The sequence below is a fragment of the Stegodyphus dumicola genome, chromosome 1 (assembly GCF_044657685.1).
Source record: "Stegodyphus dumicola isolate Sdum_Otavi_A_Nest chromosome 1, ASM4465768v1".
In the NCBI taxonomy this organism is placed as follows: Eukaryota; Metazoa; Arthropoda; class Arachnida; order Araneae; family Eresidae; genus Stegodyphus; species Stegodyphus dumicola.
This window is the reverse complement of record NC_140768.1, coordinates 269,110,862-269,126,032: the sequence shown is the minus strand read 5'-3', so window position 1 is coordinate 269,126,032 and position 15,171 is coordinate 269,110,862. Positions and strand designations below refer to the sequence as shown.

The following is a 15,171-nucleotide window of genomic DNA, read 5'->3' as shown; positions in this document are numbered from 1 at the left end:
TCTAGCAATATTTGAGTTTTATGTATTACTGATCGGATGGTAACCAAACCTGGGTGACATTAATTTTTCAATTTGCATGGCAAATTATTTAGCCAAAATTTGTTCTTCAGTATCATATGATTTCTACTCGTTGTATGATCTATTTATAGGATTGCATTTATTTAAAATTATACACAGGTTTCCTCTTACATATAAACACACGGAAAGCTAAGTAAAATAATATTAATGAATAAGAGGCTCAAAACTATTTATGTTGGAAGGATGATCGGAAGAAAAGTAAAAGTAGATTTAATCTTTGAACTGCCCTTTCATGGTTGAAAGATATCAAAGTTCCGCAAAATCGAAAACTCAAACTGATTCCTACAAAGCAGAGCAGTAAGTGACTCAAAATATCTGAAATGATAACTGCAGTACGTTATCTACAGAGTTACTAATAATACAAATCGTTGATTAACATATATAATTTTACATGCCTATGCTATTGTGAATTTTTGATATAAAGTTAATAGAATTGTTACCCAAGGTTTATACTGTAGAGACATTAGGTATTTTGGAAGCACTAAAATTGAAAATTTAGCAACGCCTTCGCCGGGAATCGAACCGCGGACTTCTGGATTAAACGCCCAGCGTGCTGACCGCCACACCACGAAGCCATGCCAAGAAAGTGGGAGAAATACCTTATAATATACAAAATAAAAAAATACAATACTAAGCATTTCACGGAGCACCTAACTTATGCAATGTATGCAATTATTTTTTGGTATCTATAGCATTATTTAAGATTTAGGGTGCTGCGTCCAACGAGAGTAGAAATAACCAAGAATAGGGAAAGAGTAGATGTTATTGTTACGCCCAGTTTACTCTAGTTATGATGAGCGTATCGGCACTGTATCGCATTTTAGGCAGATATTTCACATTTGAGTCTACCCAAATATTAGCTACAAGTCTTGACTGTCATTTATTACATTAGCATAGATTGAACTTCTGGTAATGTTTTCCGCAAATGAATCACATTCTCTTTCGCATTTCTAGGCTTATAAATGGCGCTATGCCTAGTCCGCAGATGTTCCCAATCCTGGCATTCAAGACATTTTAACTTTTCTTAAGATATACATCGTAACAATTTTGTGTTTACTTAAGCTGATGTTTAGGCATTCATTATTTAACCAACTTATAAAAAACCTTTATATTTAGGAGTTACCTGATTTCTATTCCAAGATTTCACAAACAATATAAATCTCAAAACTTCCCAATGCATTTATTGACGAAATTGCGTGTAAGCGGATCCGAGCAATCCACATCGGTATACTTCAAAGGTAAAAGTTTAATCTATCATCTATTTACCTTTTGAACTGAAAAAAAAAAAAAAAAAGTAAAATGGGTTTGTCAACGTTGAAAAAGCTTTTCATGTTTGTAACATTAAATTATTTTGGATGAGATACCTTGCTTTCTTCATTCAACTTTATTTTTTTTCTTATTTCGGAAATCAAAATTGAAACATTTAACATTTTAAGCTCTCCTTTTTCCTTTACGTTTTTCTTTCTTTCATCATTTTTTGGGTTTGAGTTTAAGAAATATATTTGAGTTACGTTTCTTTCTTTTTCCTTATTCTGCCTTTCTTCGGTTGGACAAGTAATAAGATAAAACTTTGAAACATTGGTTTTAAATTAAAAAAAGTAAAAATTGAAAATTGGAAAGTAATAAGTTTAGGTACAGAAATGTTTATTTTATTTTTTCGTTCATATGGAAGCTTTTTAAGAATCTAGAAAGCAAATAATTCAGAGCTGCAATTTTGTTTTTATTTTACGCAAGACTATTGATTACTAACTAATTTAAAATAAACTTCAGTTTTGGAATGATCAGCTTTGGGAGAAACATTTATTTGGAGACAGTTTTTAAGGCATTAATTAATGAAATATGGTAACTTGTCTCGAATCCCCAAAGGAAGAGTCCCCGTTTATTCTGCTCTTATTGTCTTGCCTAATACTTTTACAGTTTGAATTTTTTAAAAAAGTAAAGAACGTTTGCAGCTAGTGAAAGAGCTATGTGTCTTTGAAATATACACCTTAAAACATAAATTTCTTTGACGAGCACACCGTCTTTAATGCATAATTTTAAATACAAGTACAATGCTTATCATGGATAATGACTTCTGTAGTTTGCCTAACCTTTCTAAATGACTTCCGCAAAACCTATATAAAATGCTGTTCGTAATAATTTCTGAGAGTATAATTAGGGAGAGAAATTTATTAATGGTGGTGGTGTGTGGTGTATTTAATTATGGCAAAGCACACGAGGGCTATCTGCCTAAAGGGAGGGATGCCTTTCGTGGAGGACTTTCTAAGGGAAACTGGCTCGTATACACGTTACACATGGGGAAAACCACGAAAACGCCCATGCAGCCAGCCCGTTCGCGGGATTCGAACCTCAGACCGAACTACCAGTGTTCAGCGTCTTTACCGCTCGGCCGCTGGTGGGCAGAAATTTATTAATATATATTGTAATTTATAAATTATAATAGGGCGAAAAAGTTTGTTAACACTTTATCGTAGTATGTTCAAACAAGAAACTATTTTAATAGTAGTTTATTAGATATTTTTTAGGATTTTTATATTTTTCTCCATTCGTAAAAATTATTTGACTGTTGATTCGTTGCAGTAATTAAATTATCAACTCTACATAAGAATGTCACTAACATTATCTGATGATTATTAGGTATCTAAACAACAAGAATCAGGGTAATGTTTGTAAATTTTGTGGAGTAGTTTCGATTGTTTAAATACAGAAACATCTGCTTCAGCAGCCGAAGTGCAATCTATCTTGTTCCTTTGCCCTTAGGCAGCTGAAGAAGATGGTTCTGTATTTAAACCATCGAAACTAGTCCTACAAAATTTACAAACATTGCCTTATTATTCTTGTTTAATTTCTCCAATAATCATCATTAGAGGTGTTATTTTAATCTAAATTATCTGATGAATTTGATATAAATTTCACTCTCGTATAACAACTACAGGATTTCACTTTAAGTGCAGCATCTTGTTCAAGACTGTACACATATTGCATCTTCATCATCACTTCCTGATTCGCAGGATTATTGCACAAATCATCGACTATTTCTTTGGTGGTAAAATGCTAATTTTTCTTGCTTCAATATCACTTACTAAATCAAATATTTATGCAGGTAGTTTCTTTTTTTCTATCTAGGTTTTACGATTTGAAAACAGATGTACTGCTTTGATAATATATTAGGCAAGCAGCGATTAATTACAGCATGCACTAAATAAATTTACAAATAAATTTGTAATGGCTAAGATTAATTCTTTGGAAATTGTTTTATTTTCAATAATGTCTAAACAGGTATTAATACTAGAACGGAAGTTGGCGTTTTAAAACGGGTATTAATATCTGAATGGCTACTTAAATTTTAAATAATAATACTTTGATGTGGGCTAGGAGCCATAGGATTTTTAAATTGTTTTAAAGCTATAGTACAGCTAGGAAAACTGCCCAATAGGGAACTGAAGGGAGATCGAAAAACATTTGGGGAACTGAAACCACAGGGATTTTCTTAAAATTACATATAATAAAAGTATGTTTCTAGATGTAGACGTACATATTATATGTAGCATTATGAAAACATATTTCTTCCTTACTATATGCGTAACGTTTTATCCAACATAGGGCACAAATGATCGTATATTATAAAGAAGAAATAAATTTTAGTTCATTGGACGTATTGAAGCAACTGAAATCAAGAAATTAAAAACGTTTCTGTTATAACTGAATCAGAAGAATATTACGCAAAATGATATATGCTCAGGTTTACTTAAAAGTGGTAATAAAAGTTAATAAATATTGCATTTGCTTTCGATACAATGTTTTGTGCAACATTCTTCTGTTCACAACAGAAATAGACAAAGCGACTTAGAGAGTAATAAAAATAATGTTTTAAAGGAAATTTTATGCTTAAAGAAAGCATACGAAAAGTTTCAAAATGTGATTTAAAATGCTCATCGACTATTATTTCAGTTTTACTTTATTCCAAATAAAAATAAAGACTTCAAATCAGTTTTTAGGAATATAACGGACTTCGATACTAACTTCAAATTTTTAGACTAGATTTCCTTGTTATAAATGTATTGCGTGCTCTTGCACACACTAACGTATTTTAAAATTATGCAAAAGCAAACTTTAGACTAATATGTGTTTTATAGACAAACTGTGTGTATTTCGAAAGGGACAGACAGAAATTCCTATCCTTTAAGGACCACAACTGTATCTTACGGGAACTGCGTAACTGATTAAAAACGTTGTAATTATTTACACTAATCACCGCTTTTTGTTGAATGTTTCCTTTTAATGGTTATATACAACTGTAATTGACTCCGTGCAGTAGCCAGTGGGATCACAAAACATAGTCTTTATTAGACGCTGAAATCAATTCCGTAAGAAGCAAGCATCAGATAGAAGCCGTTAAGTGTAACCAAGCGCTGCCTTCAGAGAGATAATAGGTAAAATAAAATTAATAAATAAAAAAAAGAAGCAGCAACCATATCGCCATCTATTGAACCAAAATGCTGTCAACGCCTATTTTACGCGTGTTCTATTTAAGATGATGCAGGCTTATTCCGGCTTAGAAAATTTCGCCAAACTGAGGAAAACTGCGTTAAAAAAATAAAGGCATAAAAAACTAAAATCTCTTCGCATTCTAATTCTCTAATCAAATAATTTGCTAGAGATGATAATGATTGGAAGAGAAGAGAGTTTATTAGGAGCAGTTTAAATGAAGCATAATTCCCTATTAGCCAATTAAAGAAATGAAAAGATGCGGAAGCATGGTTTTGATTACTTGTTCATTAAAGCAGTCACGTCCCCATCCGTCACTGGTCTTCTGATAACTCAGGTCATCTACAACTTCTGATCCTTTCATAATCAGATGAGTATCACTATTGCCCTTCTTCACTGCATGAGGTCCAGCTGGTTTCCTGACGATAACATCTGAGTAGTGACACTGTATGAATTACAGTCTGCCTTAGGATACGGATATAAACAGTGTATCTTGAGTTTAATTTACAGTAAATACTTATTTTAGAAATTATGAATTAATTTAATTAAATACAGTCAGTATAATTTCAGATGTAAAGAACGTGTCACCCCATTTACTCTGTATAATTTCTTTTGCATCTAACAGACTGATTTACGAAATTTGTGTAGAAATACAGAAAATTGAAACTTGGAATTAAAACCAATAATTTAAGCTTTCTAGGTTTAGGTGAATGTTGCAGACAGACTTTGAAAGCTTTAAAAATAATATACTAATTTTAAATATTAATGTAAGTTTAAAAATAATTAATAAACTAACAGAAATTAAATTACGAAAGATTTAACAGTTTCTTTTTTAAGATGGTTCATATTCTCCAGTGTCAAATTTTGACTCAATGATAATTTATTCGATGTGTGGCACACAAAAGACCTCCTCTAATATAAGATACTTCAGGATAAATTTTAATAAAAAAAATGTAGATGGATAGTTGATTAAGGTGACAGGCAAGCTATCAAATTAAACAAAATATTTTACTATGGTATAGAAAGAAAAATTAGAAAACATTAATATACATTACTACCTATTTATTTTTAGACATTTCAGTAACCGGTACAGTAGATGCTGGCCTATGAAAGTGTTGCGTTTTTCTTTTCTGACACCAGTTGTTACGTTATTTTCTTCCTTTATGTTCGTACGGGGTTCGTAGATTTGGAGTGAATAACGACGATACTTGATGAAGCATTGACACTTTATTCAGCCAATATTAATCAGGACAGCTCCAATAACACTTTTTACAGTCGTCGAATATCTGCTATAAACACGCTGTAACAATCAGCGACACAGCCTTCACACTCTTAAGCAATGACGGTGGAGACGGCTTCACTGCAAAGCACCACAGTACAGCTCCCGACTCTGCTCGGTCGTTCTTGGAACTCCACGTACTCTCGAGACTCTCCAAGCTACAACTCGCGATGCACTCGACGACACACAGAGTACGGCTCCCGACTCTTCGGTTCAGTCGTTCCCGGAGCTCAACCAGCTCGCTCGACGATGCACTAACTGCGATACACTAAGAGACTCTTTCGGTGCACTCGACGACCCACTCAGTACTCGTTGCCCGGCTGTCAACTCGATCGACTCCGCAGGGATTGACTCGCTAGACGAGACACCAACTCGATACTAACTAACTCTCCGCGTTCCAGCAGGGTTTATATAGCTTTTGGCTGGTGTTCGAGACATTCTGGGCTAAACCATGACCTTGGCGAGAGAGAAGGTCATGACACATTATAAACATGGCGGAGCTTTCCGTCCGATGTTATCGTAGGAAAGTCATCTGGATTTTTAAATTTTCGTCGGAAATATAACTTTATCATGTTGTTTACGTAATTAAATAGCTGAAAGAAAGGAGGCATTATATACATTATTTTAACTTTTTAGGCTTTTTAGAAATATTTTAATTAACTTTGTGCATAATATAATGGAAAGAACAAACGAGCATTTTACAAATATTTAAACGCTGATTGAAAATTGCCACTGTCATGATAAATTGAGAAGGGGTTCTTAAGATAATAATTAATATTTTACTTATGCTCAAGTATTAATTTATTCGCGTTTCAAAGCAAAATATATAACCATCAACTTCTATATCTCCAACGTATGTAAATGAAATACTACATAAATGTGATAAAAAATATTTCATACAAGAAACATACCTAAATATTATAACAAAAAAGCCTTCCAGCATTCCTATTTGAAATGCGATAACCTAACAAACAATATACACAACTAGCAATATTTAAAAAAACACATATAATGTGCAGTGTTTGAAAGTTACCAGAAACAAGTAACAGAACGACTATTTCGAATTAACGAAAAATCATTAAGTGTTTTTTTAAATAGCAAGCTGTTAAAAGTACAATAGTTTGTAGCAATGCTGATAATTTTTAACATCATTTCCTTTGATCATACGTAAATATATATATATATATATATATATATATATATATATATATTCTTGTTTTAGACAATGACAGATTCTCACGGCCATTTTATTCATTTTTTCAAATCAATGACATTCGTTTAGATACTTTCCCTTGGATAATGCGCAAAAATGATTTTAATAATATACACAATAATAAGAACTGCACGTTTAAATCTGCTCTTCATTAAATAGCACACAACAAAAAGATTTTTCCGATTTATAATGAATTTTATTGCTGTCACGAGCATGTACAAAAACTAACAATGAAAATGGAATGTATTCAAATGTAGTAATCAAAAAACATGACTTGCAACATTCGTATTCGTATCAAGAGCTATATTACAAATTCGAAGAGAGAAATAACAGAACTGCAATTTGCACTTAATGTAAAATGTAATATTTTTAAATATTATATGATTTAAAATGCATTAATTATGGATTACAATATTTAGTACTAATGCCGATGTTTCTTAACATCATTCTTTATATCATATGCAGGTGCATATACATATTTTTAGCCTATAAATTTTAGGATAATGGGAATTACGATTATCATTTATATGCTTTTTAAAATCATTAACCTTTCTTTGCATATTACATAGAAGAGTTTTCAATAATATACACAATAACTTACTATGTGCATTAAAATCTGCTCTTCATTAAACAGCACGTCAAAATATTTTTTTTTAATTTATTGCTTCCTTATTATCACATATATCAAATTAAGCAACAAAGCTAAAGTTATACTTAAATATAATAACAAAAATCATATTATCAAACATTCATATTTATTATTATTTACGTATAGTGGTTTCTTAACATCTGCTCTCTCTATCATACCTTAACATATTATCATATTAGTCTATTCTTTGAAATAATCATGATAATTTCGTTCAAAAAGTACATTTTCTAAAATCTATAAACGTTTTCGCATAAACTGCACAGAAAATCTTTAAATATACACAGTAGCATACCACATGCATTAAAGAATCTCTTCACAAAATTGCATACAGTGAAACTTTTTTTATCCCATTTATCATGAATTTTCCTGCTATCACAAATATATACAAAAATTAAACAATGGAAACAATATACTTTAATAGTAAAAACTCTAAATTCAAACATTCATATTTATACTACAGTCTATCTTAGCAAATACATATAACTTATCTTTTAAATGGCATAAACTATGCAGTGCTTGGAGTTACAATTACTATAAGAAAATTAAAACTGCATTTTACAATTGAGAAAATAAAAATACTTAATTCTTTTTAAATTTCTTTACTTTTCGTTCATTTGAAGCAGAAAACTTACTATCTGCTAATACTTTTCTATAATTTTTTAAACAAATGTTTGCAAATGTATTTAGCATTTTGATGACAATATTAAAGAAATCACAGTTGCAAGACAGACATATTTCATTACCAAGTAGCCCACTATTATTTATAAATATTTTAAAAAGTGAAATAATGACTGAATGCTGATTTTGGCATTTTTGAAAATGTGTTTCATATTTCTTTGATGTAAGTTTTCTAAATATGCAATAACTATGGATATTAAAAACTAGTATGGACTGTTTCGTAAGACAACCTCTACTTACCATATCCAAATATGTGCACTTATCTTTGGATTCTGTTGTTTGATATAATGGAAGATTACCATAATCCTTCCCTTCAATCAATAAATTATCCAAACTTAATACCTTTTCTTTGCAGATTATACACTGCAGTTTCAAAGAATGAACACAATAACCAGCTACAAGTATTAAGATGTGCGTATGTGTGTGTGTGTGTGTGTGTGATTATTGTAAAGCCTCGAGGGCTATCTGCCTAAGGGAAGGGATGCCTTTGTGGAGGTTTTCTAAGGGAAACTGGCTCGTATACACGCTACACATGGGGAAAACCACGAAAACGCCCATGCAGCCAGCCCGTTCGCGGGATTCGAACCTCGGAGCGAACTACCAGTGTTCAACGACTTTACCGCTCGGCCGCTGGTGGGTCCACTACATGTATTAAAGCTTGCTGTTCATTCATTGATACATTTAACTCCACATCACAGCCATTAAATATGCATGGATATATATCGTCTTTTAACATTGGATGTTTTCTTCGAATTCTTAAAATCGCCCATTTTTATCCGTGAATACATCTTCACGCACAATCATATCTTCGCGAAAATGTTTTTCACAGACAACACTTCGTTTAGATGGTATGAAATTCACTCGAGGAATCTTACGGAACCAAAGCTGCTTTTTGTGCTTCATCCGTTGGAAATTTGTACACACTCACGTAATTTTCAGTTCCAGCATAATTAGAATTGCACTTAATAATCAGGCACACAACAATAGTCAGGCATTGCTACATCATTAACAAAGTCAGCACTAAACAACAAACTATATTGACAAATTTAGAGCTTTACGAGAACGAACACACGCCTCGTGGTAGTTACAAAACTAATGGTGGAAAAACGATGGACGGAAAGCATGACTCATATCTGACTTGTTCGAGGAGTGTCATGGCCTTCTTCCTCTCGAAGGTCACGACTAAACCGGTAAGAATTCCTTCCAGAAGGTTCTCCATCCGTCCATGGCATATCGCCAATTTTGTCACCAAATATCGCCAAATGGGCGATTTCTCGCCAAATGTCTGCTTTCCCTTGCCATTTTATAGCAACCCTAAAACTGCTTTGCGAGGAAGCTATCTTACCGCGCCTGTACATTTCGTAACAAGAGTATTCAGTTAGATGTGGCTATTATAATTAGCGCTAGTTATGAAGTTTATGTTTGTGATAATTATCCAGATAGTTTATTTATCATTTAAACAGTATAATTATTCTATAAATACTTTCTCTAATTCTGCGAGATAATTTATTAAAATTCTTGTTTTTAAAACGATGTCAATTTTTAGAACAGAAATATAGCATGAAAGAGAATCTTATTTTCGAGTAAATACAGAGGCTTTTCGCACATTTTTTAGACGATTTTCATTGTAATTACAGAAATACTTTACCTAACATTTTTATGTTTTAAATGTTCTGTTTGATAACCCTCATTATTCACTATCTTTATACACTGGAATTTTCAAGACAATAAATTCTTTTGTGGTATCGGAAGAGGTATTTTGTCCCATTACTCTCGAACAGCTTTCCAAAGTCTGAGGAGATTCTAGATCGACGTTTGGACAACCCGCTTTTTTAAGTGTTTTTTTTTTTTTCGCAAATGGCAGATTGTGAACAGTTACAGTGTAACCCAGTCCATTAATCTGTACAAGGCCAGATGCGGTGGTCTCTTTATTATGAAGACACCTAATAGGTGGGCCACCATCGCCTCCTATGAAGGGACGAACAGTTACAACCATGCCTTCTCCGGGATTTGAACCAAGGTCCTTCGGTATCGCAATCAGGCTTCCCTAACCACTAAACTGCCTGGGCGTCCCAAAGATAAAAAATATATTGGTGATAGATCAGAAGATTTAGGGATATGAGTGAAGGGTATGGCCTTGATACCCCTTTTTTTGTTCCATTTTTTTCCAGGAAATTAACCGTAGATTTTGAGGTGTCACTGCTTGCTTTGTCTTGATATAGTTCTACTGATTGATCACACTGTGTGTAAAGAGAAGGTATTTCGTATTTCAAAATTGGGTACAAAATATGTTTTTGATAATACGTGAAGTTGATCTTAGCATTCTTCTCCACACTCTTTATTGTTAATTTGTCGTTATATGAAAAAGCAGCAACAATCATAAATCCTTTAGTTTCCTTGAACCATGTTTTAAGATCTCTTTGTTTTTGCATTCATTTACGTATTTGTGTATTGTACAACATTTTTCCATTTTTATCCGGATATATGTTTCTCAAAAAGAATTATGCAAAAAGTTCTGCATTCGGAGATAGTATGTCGTGGAGTAAGACGATGCTCATTGTTTCGCCTTTTTAAGATCCAAATCAGCCTTAATCGCTTTGTTTACAGTTGACACAACTTTCTTTTAACATTTAAGATCTTACTTTTGCAAAATTTGAAATATTCCGTTTTATTCCTTGTATACACATTTGCAGCAATTTTTCCCCTTGAAGCTAAATTTTAACGTTTTTCTTCTTTGTTATTGACAACATTACCTATCGTAGCTTTAGACATAAAAAAACATGGCTTTTACAAAGTTTTTTTAATTACTAGATACGAATAATTTTCTTCGGAAAGAACGCAAACATAGCCTTCCATCCCCTGCTTCTTTAAAAGTGAAACTTTGCATGAAAACAAAGCTGTCAAGTAAATTATAATTTATATATTCAAAAATATATTTGCAGTTAAAAAAGTTCCAAGCAGAAAAATCCTTTTTACGGGAAAGTAAACTCGTCTAAGCAATGTTCGAACAGCTTCTGTATGGTAAACATTATTATCAAAAGTAAGCTTCAAAATATGAAACTTACACAGTTTATTCTTTATCACTCTTTTTTTCCACTGAAACTATTTGAGAAGTTATATTTATTTTCTTTAATACAAGCAAATGTTCGAATGGTTAGTTTGTTACCGATTGAACGTTTGATCATGGTATACATGAGATTTATATATTGCTGATATATTAAATGTGTTTTGAAGTCTAATTTAACTTAAACTAAATAATTTTAATGCACTGGAGGGGGACATTTTGTTCCGTCGTAGCTGTAACATAATTGATTGCAAAAGGAAGTAAAACAACTTACAAATTTATTGTAACTTCAGTTTGAAATTTACGAATAAAGAGAACGTATGATGCTTGCTTTTTTTCAATACAATATTTACAAATCAACATTTCCAAATTTAATATTTATGCCTGAGTATTTACAGATTAAACTATTAGACCCTAAGACCTTGGCTCCTATTGCTAACGTGCCGTTTCACATAATTTCAAATACAAAATTACTGTAGTGATAACTGGAACTTTGAGTTCCTAGTCGAGTATGCCAATGCTTTCTCTCTAAACACATATTGTCGCTCATAGTTTAAATTCATTTCCTTTACGTTTGTGGGGGACAGAGGAAAAGGAGAATTACAAGAAACGTTTGTAGAGCTATTAGGTTATTTGGAAGCAAGAGACTTGAAGAATGAGCAACGCCGTTGCCGGGAATCGAGCCATGGACCTCTGGAATATGCGCCCTGTGTGCTGACCATTACACTGCAAAGGCATGCTAAGAAGGCGGGAGAAATATCTTATATACTCCCCCTTTTAAAGGGCAACTGGGGTTTGGGGACCCAATCGCCAAATCCTGGGTGTGGAGAATCATCATCCACTACCCTTTTAGTTTAGGCGCCATTATAGAGCTATTAGGTTATTTGGAAGCAAGAGACTTGAAAAATGAGCAACGCCTTCGCTGGGAATCGAACCACGGATCTATGGAATACGCGACCAGTGTGCTGTCCACTACACTACGAAGGCATGCTAAGGCTACACTACGAAGGCTTATAGGTTCGTCATGAGAAATAGCATGTTTATTAAAATATACTTTATGAATAGATAGATTTGTTTTAGCTTAAAAATAATGGTCGAGCAATAAATTATGTATATTCAATAGCAAAATATTTCAATATGCTCAGCTGCTTTTAAAAAATGAATCGGTATTCAGAAGGTGACATTGTCTTATATCCAGTGTACTATACACAGGCTATGTAAAAATGTATTACGCAAATAAATATGTTTATAATGCTTAATTCTAGATTTAAAATAAACCAGGTAAGGTAAACTCAATATTCGAAGAATCAAATTACTAATAAATAAACCTCTGAACTTTAAGTATAGCTTTGCATTATGTTTAATACAAAAATTCACAAAAACAAAAAATTTCTTGTTACATGTTTGTTAAATGTAGCGTATTATTTTATCAAAAAGCAGATTTATTAGTTATTGGATCAGCATTACTTAAAATTGTATCTGAATATTATCAAAGTTTTATTAAAGTCTTTATTTCTTACATTTCAGGTTGCGAAATCTACGCTTCTCTTTGTGGACTGTTTGGTCTGGTATCAATTGCAACTCTTACTGCCATCGCTATTGAGAGATGCTTAGTTATTTCTGTCAAGCCATGGTACGGAGGAATTCTTTTCACAAATGCCAAAGCGAAAGTTGCCATTATTTTCATATGGATTTACTGTCTAGCAATAATGCTTCCTCCTCTCTTTGGCTGGGGTGCTCTTGTCCCTGAAGGCTTTCTTACCAGTTGTTCTTTTGACTATCTTTCAAGGACATCTTTGAACAGATCTTACTTTATTTATATATTTATTTTTGGATTCTTTTTACCAATTACTATTATTACCATATGTTATGCTTTCATTATACGAACTATATACCTAAACGAGAAGGATATGAAGAAAAACAATGTTAAGAAAATATACACGAAGCCGAAAAAGAGAAACGATTACAAAGCTGCAGAAATGATAATGTTTGTTATTGCTATGTTTTTATTATCTTGGACTCCTTATTCTCTTGTTGCCATCATAGGGCAGTTTGGTAATACCAGAATCTTAACACCATGGGTATCGGTTTTGCCAAGTTTGTTTGCAAAGATGTCTACCATTTACAATCCTGCTATTTATGGTCTTTCCCATCGTCATTTTAGAGCCACATTAAGAAGAATCTTTAAAAAGAAATTGCAAAGAAGTTCCATTGAGAGAGGAGGAACGTATCTGAGTAAAAATTCTTCAGTTATTCGTACAAGGAATGGCTGTCCTTGCTTACCAAATTATGATGCTTCGGAGGTTATAGAAGATAGCAGTTCTTCTTTTACAGGAAAAAAGGTTTATGTCGGGGTAACTGTTGCGAACGAATACGAAAATTGTAAGATTATCTATATCAAGCGAGAACAAGATGTAGCTGATGATTTACAATTTAGCTGTGAATGTGACACGTGTAATATGAGAAACAGAAGGTTTCAGAATAGCTTAAAATCGTTGAGAAGCCATGATTGCTGCTCGATAGTCGATGACTCGCCTCCAAGACGTTCAGACGGACCTACGACAGTTGCTGTACCAGAAAGTGCCAAACCAACGATGGTAATGCCAGAGATAATAGCTCCCGAAAATAAGTCTCTTCTTAGATCTTTGATGTTCAGGAGCGAAAGCTCGTTGCATCAGAAGTATCAGACATACATGGAAGATGATCATATTGTAAAGATTCCCACTGTAGTCTATTTCTATAATAATCCGTTTTCTAAAAGTTCAAAATGTGAAACTGTATCAGCATCTCGAGCTCAGCTGTCTACGCATTTGCCAAACGCTTGTGTAGATCTTTTGCCTGCAACGGAAATTTCTACCAAAGTGTCTTCGAAGCGTTTATTGGATGTACGGAATCAAAAGTTGCTCCTTCAAAAATGCGAGAATTGCCACACTCATTTGTGTACCAATTCTATACTTATTGATAAGTTTTCACACTGAAGACTGTAACAATTTCAAACTTGTGAGAGCAATGTGCTTGTAAAACGAGCTTTTTAAAACATAATACGATTATATACATACTACTGAACATGAGATATGAGTGTAGAGGTATGCTATATGGTTTTGATTACGGCACAGGACATTTTTCACATTTGCGTCACATTCAGAATTTTGCATGCAGTTTCTGCCTCATAATTGCTTTAAAAAATTCTGTGATAATTCCTGTAATTGTATTGTACATGTAATTGACACAAAAGGAATTTGAATGTAACTGTTTGTTTTGTTCTATTATATGCTTTTGTAAATATGTTAAACACTTTTAAAAAAATTGCATTGTTCTAAATTAATATCTTAAAATCAACATATTTATGCATATATTATATTATATAAATAATTAGTTATTTCTGTATTTATAATAGCATCTCAAATCCCATTATACTCTACTTTCAAGAAAAATCTATTCTGTGTACACGAGGAATAAGTCATTAGACGTTTCATGAACTTAAGAAAAGTGGATAAGTTGTCTTGTTGAATTTTGCTTTAAAATTCGTGCTATTAATTCATGTATCTTTTGGCAACAAAAATCTTAGTCATTAATTCATAGACAGATAGCAATGCATTGTCATCCTGTCTTTCGAATAACATTTAACGAAAGCATGCTTGCAGGAATGCAGTAGAATTGCTTCAATTCACAAAAGTTTGTATTGCTATCAAGCGTTAAATTTTTCTTCCGCTTTAGGAAAT

At 32.7% G+C, this 15,171-nt stretch overlaps 1 protein-coding gene across 1 annotated transcript in view; it reads left to right on the top strand.

The window, feature by feature from the left end:
* LOC118180633 (rhodopsin, GQ-coupled-like) overlaps window positions 1-14,637 on the top strand; it is a 333,342-nt gene extending 318,705 nt beyond the window's left edge. Inside the window, exon 3 of the mRNA XM_035349726.2 lies at window positions 12,977-14,637. Within this exon, the coding sequence (XP_035205617.2) occupies window positions 12,977-14,427 (1,451 nt within the window). The 3' untranslated portion in view covers window positions 14,428-14,637. The remainder of the gene's footprint in view (window positions 1-12,976) is intronic.
* Window positions 14,638-15,171: the final 534 nt, after the last annotated feature.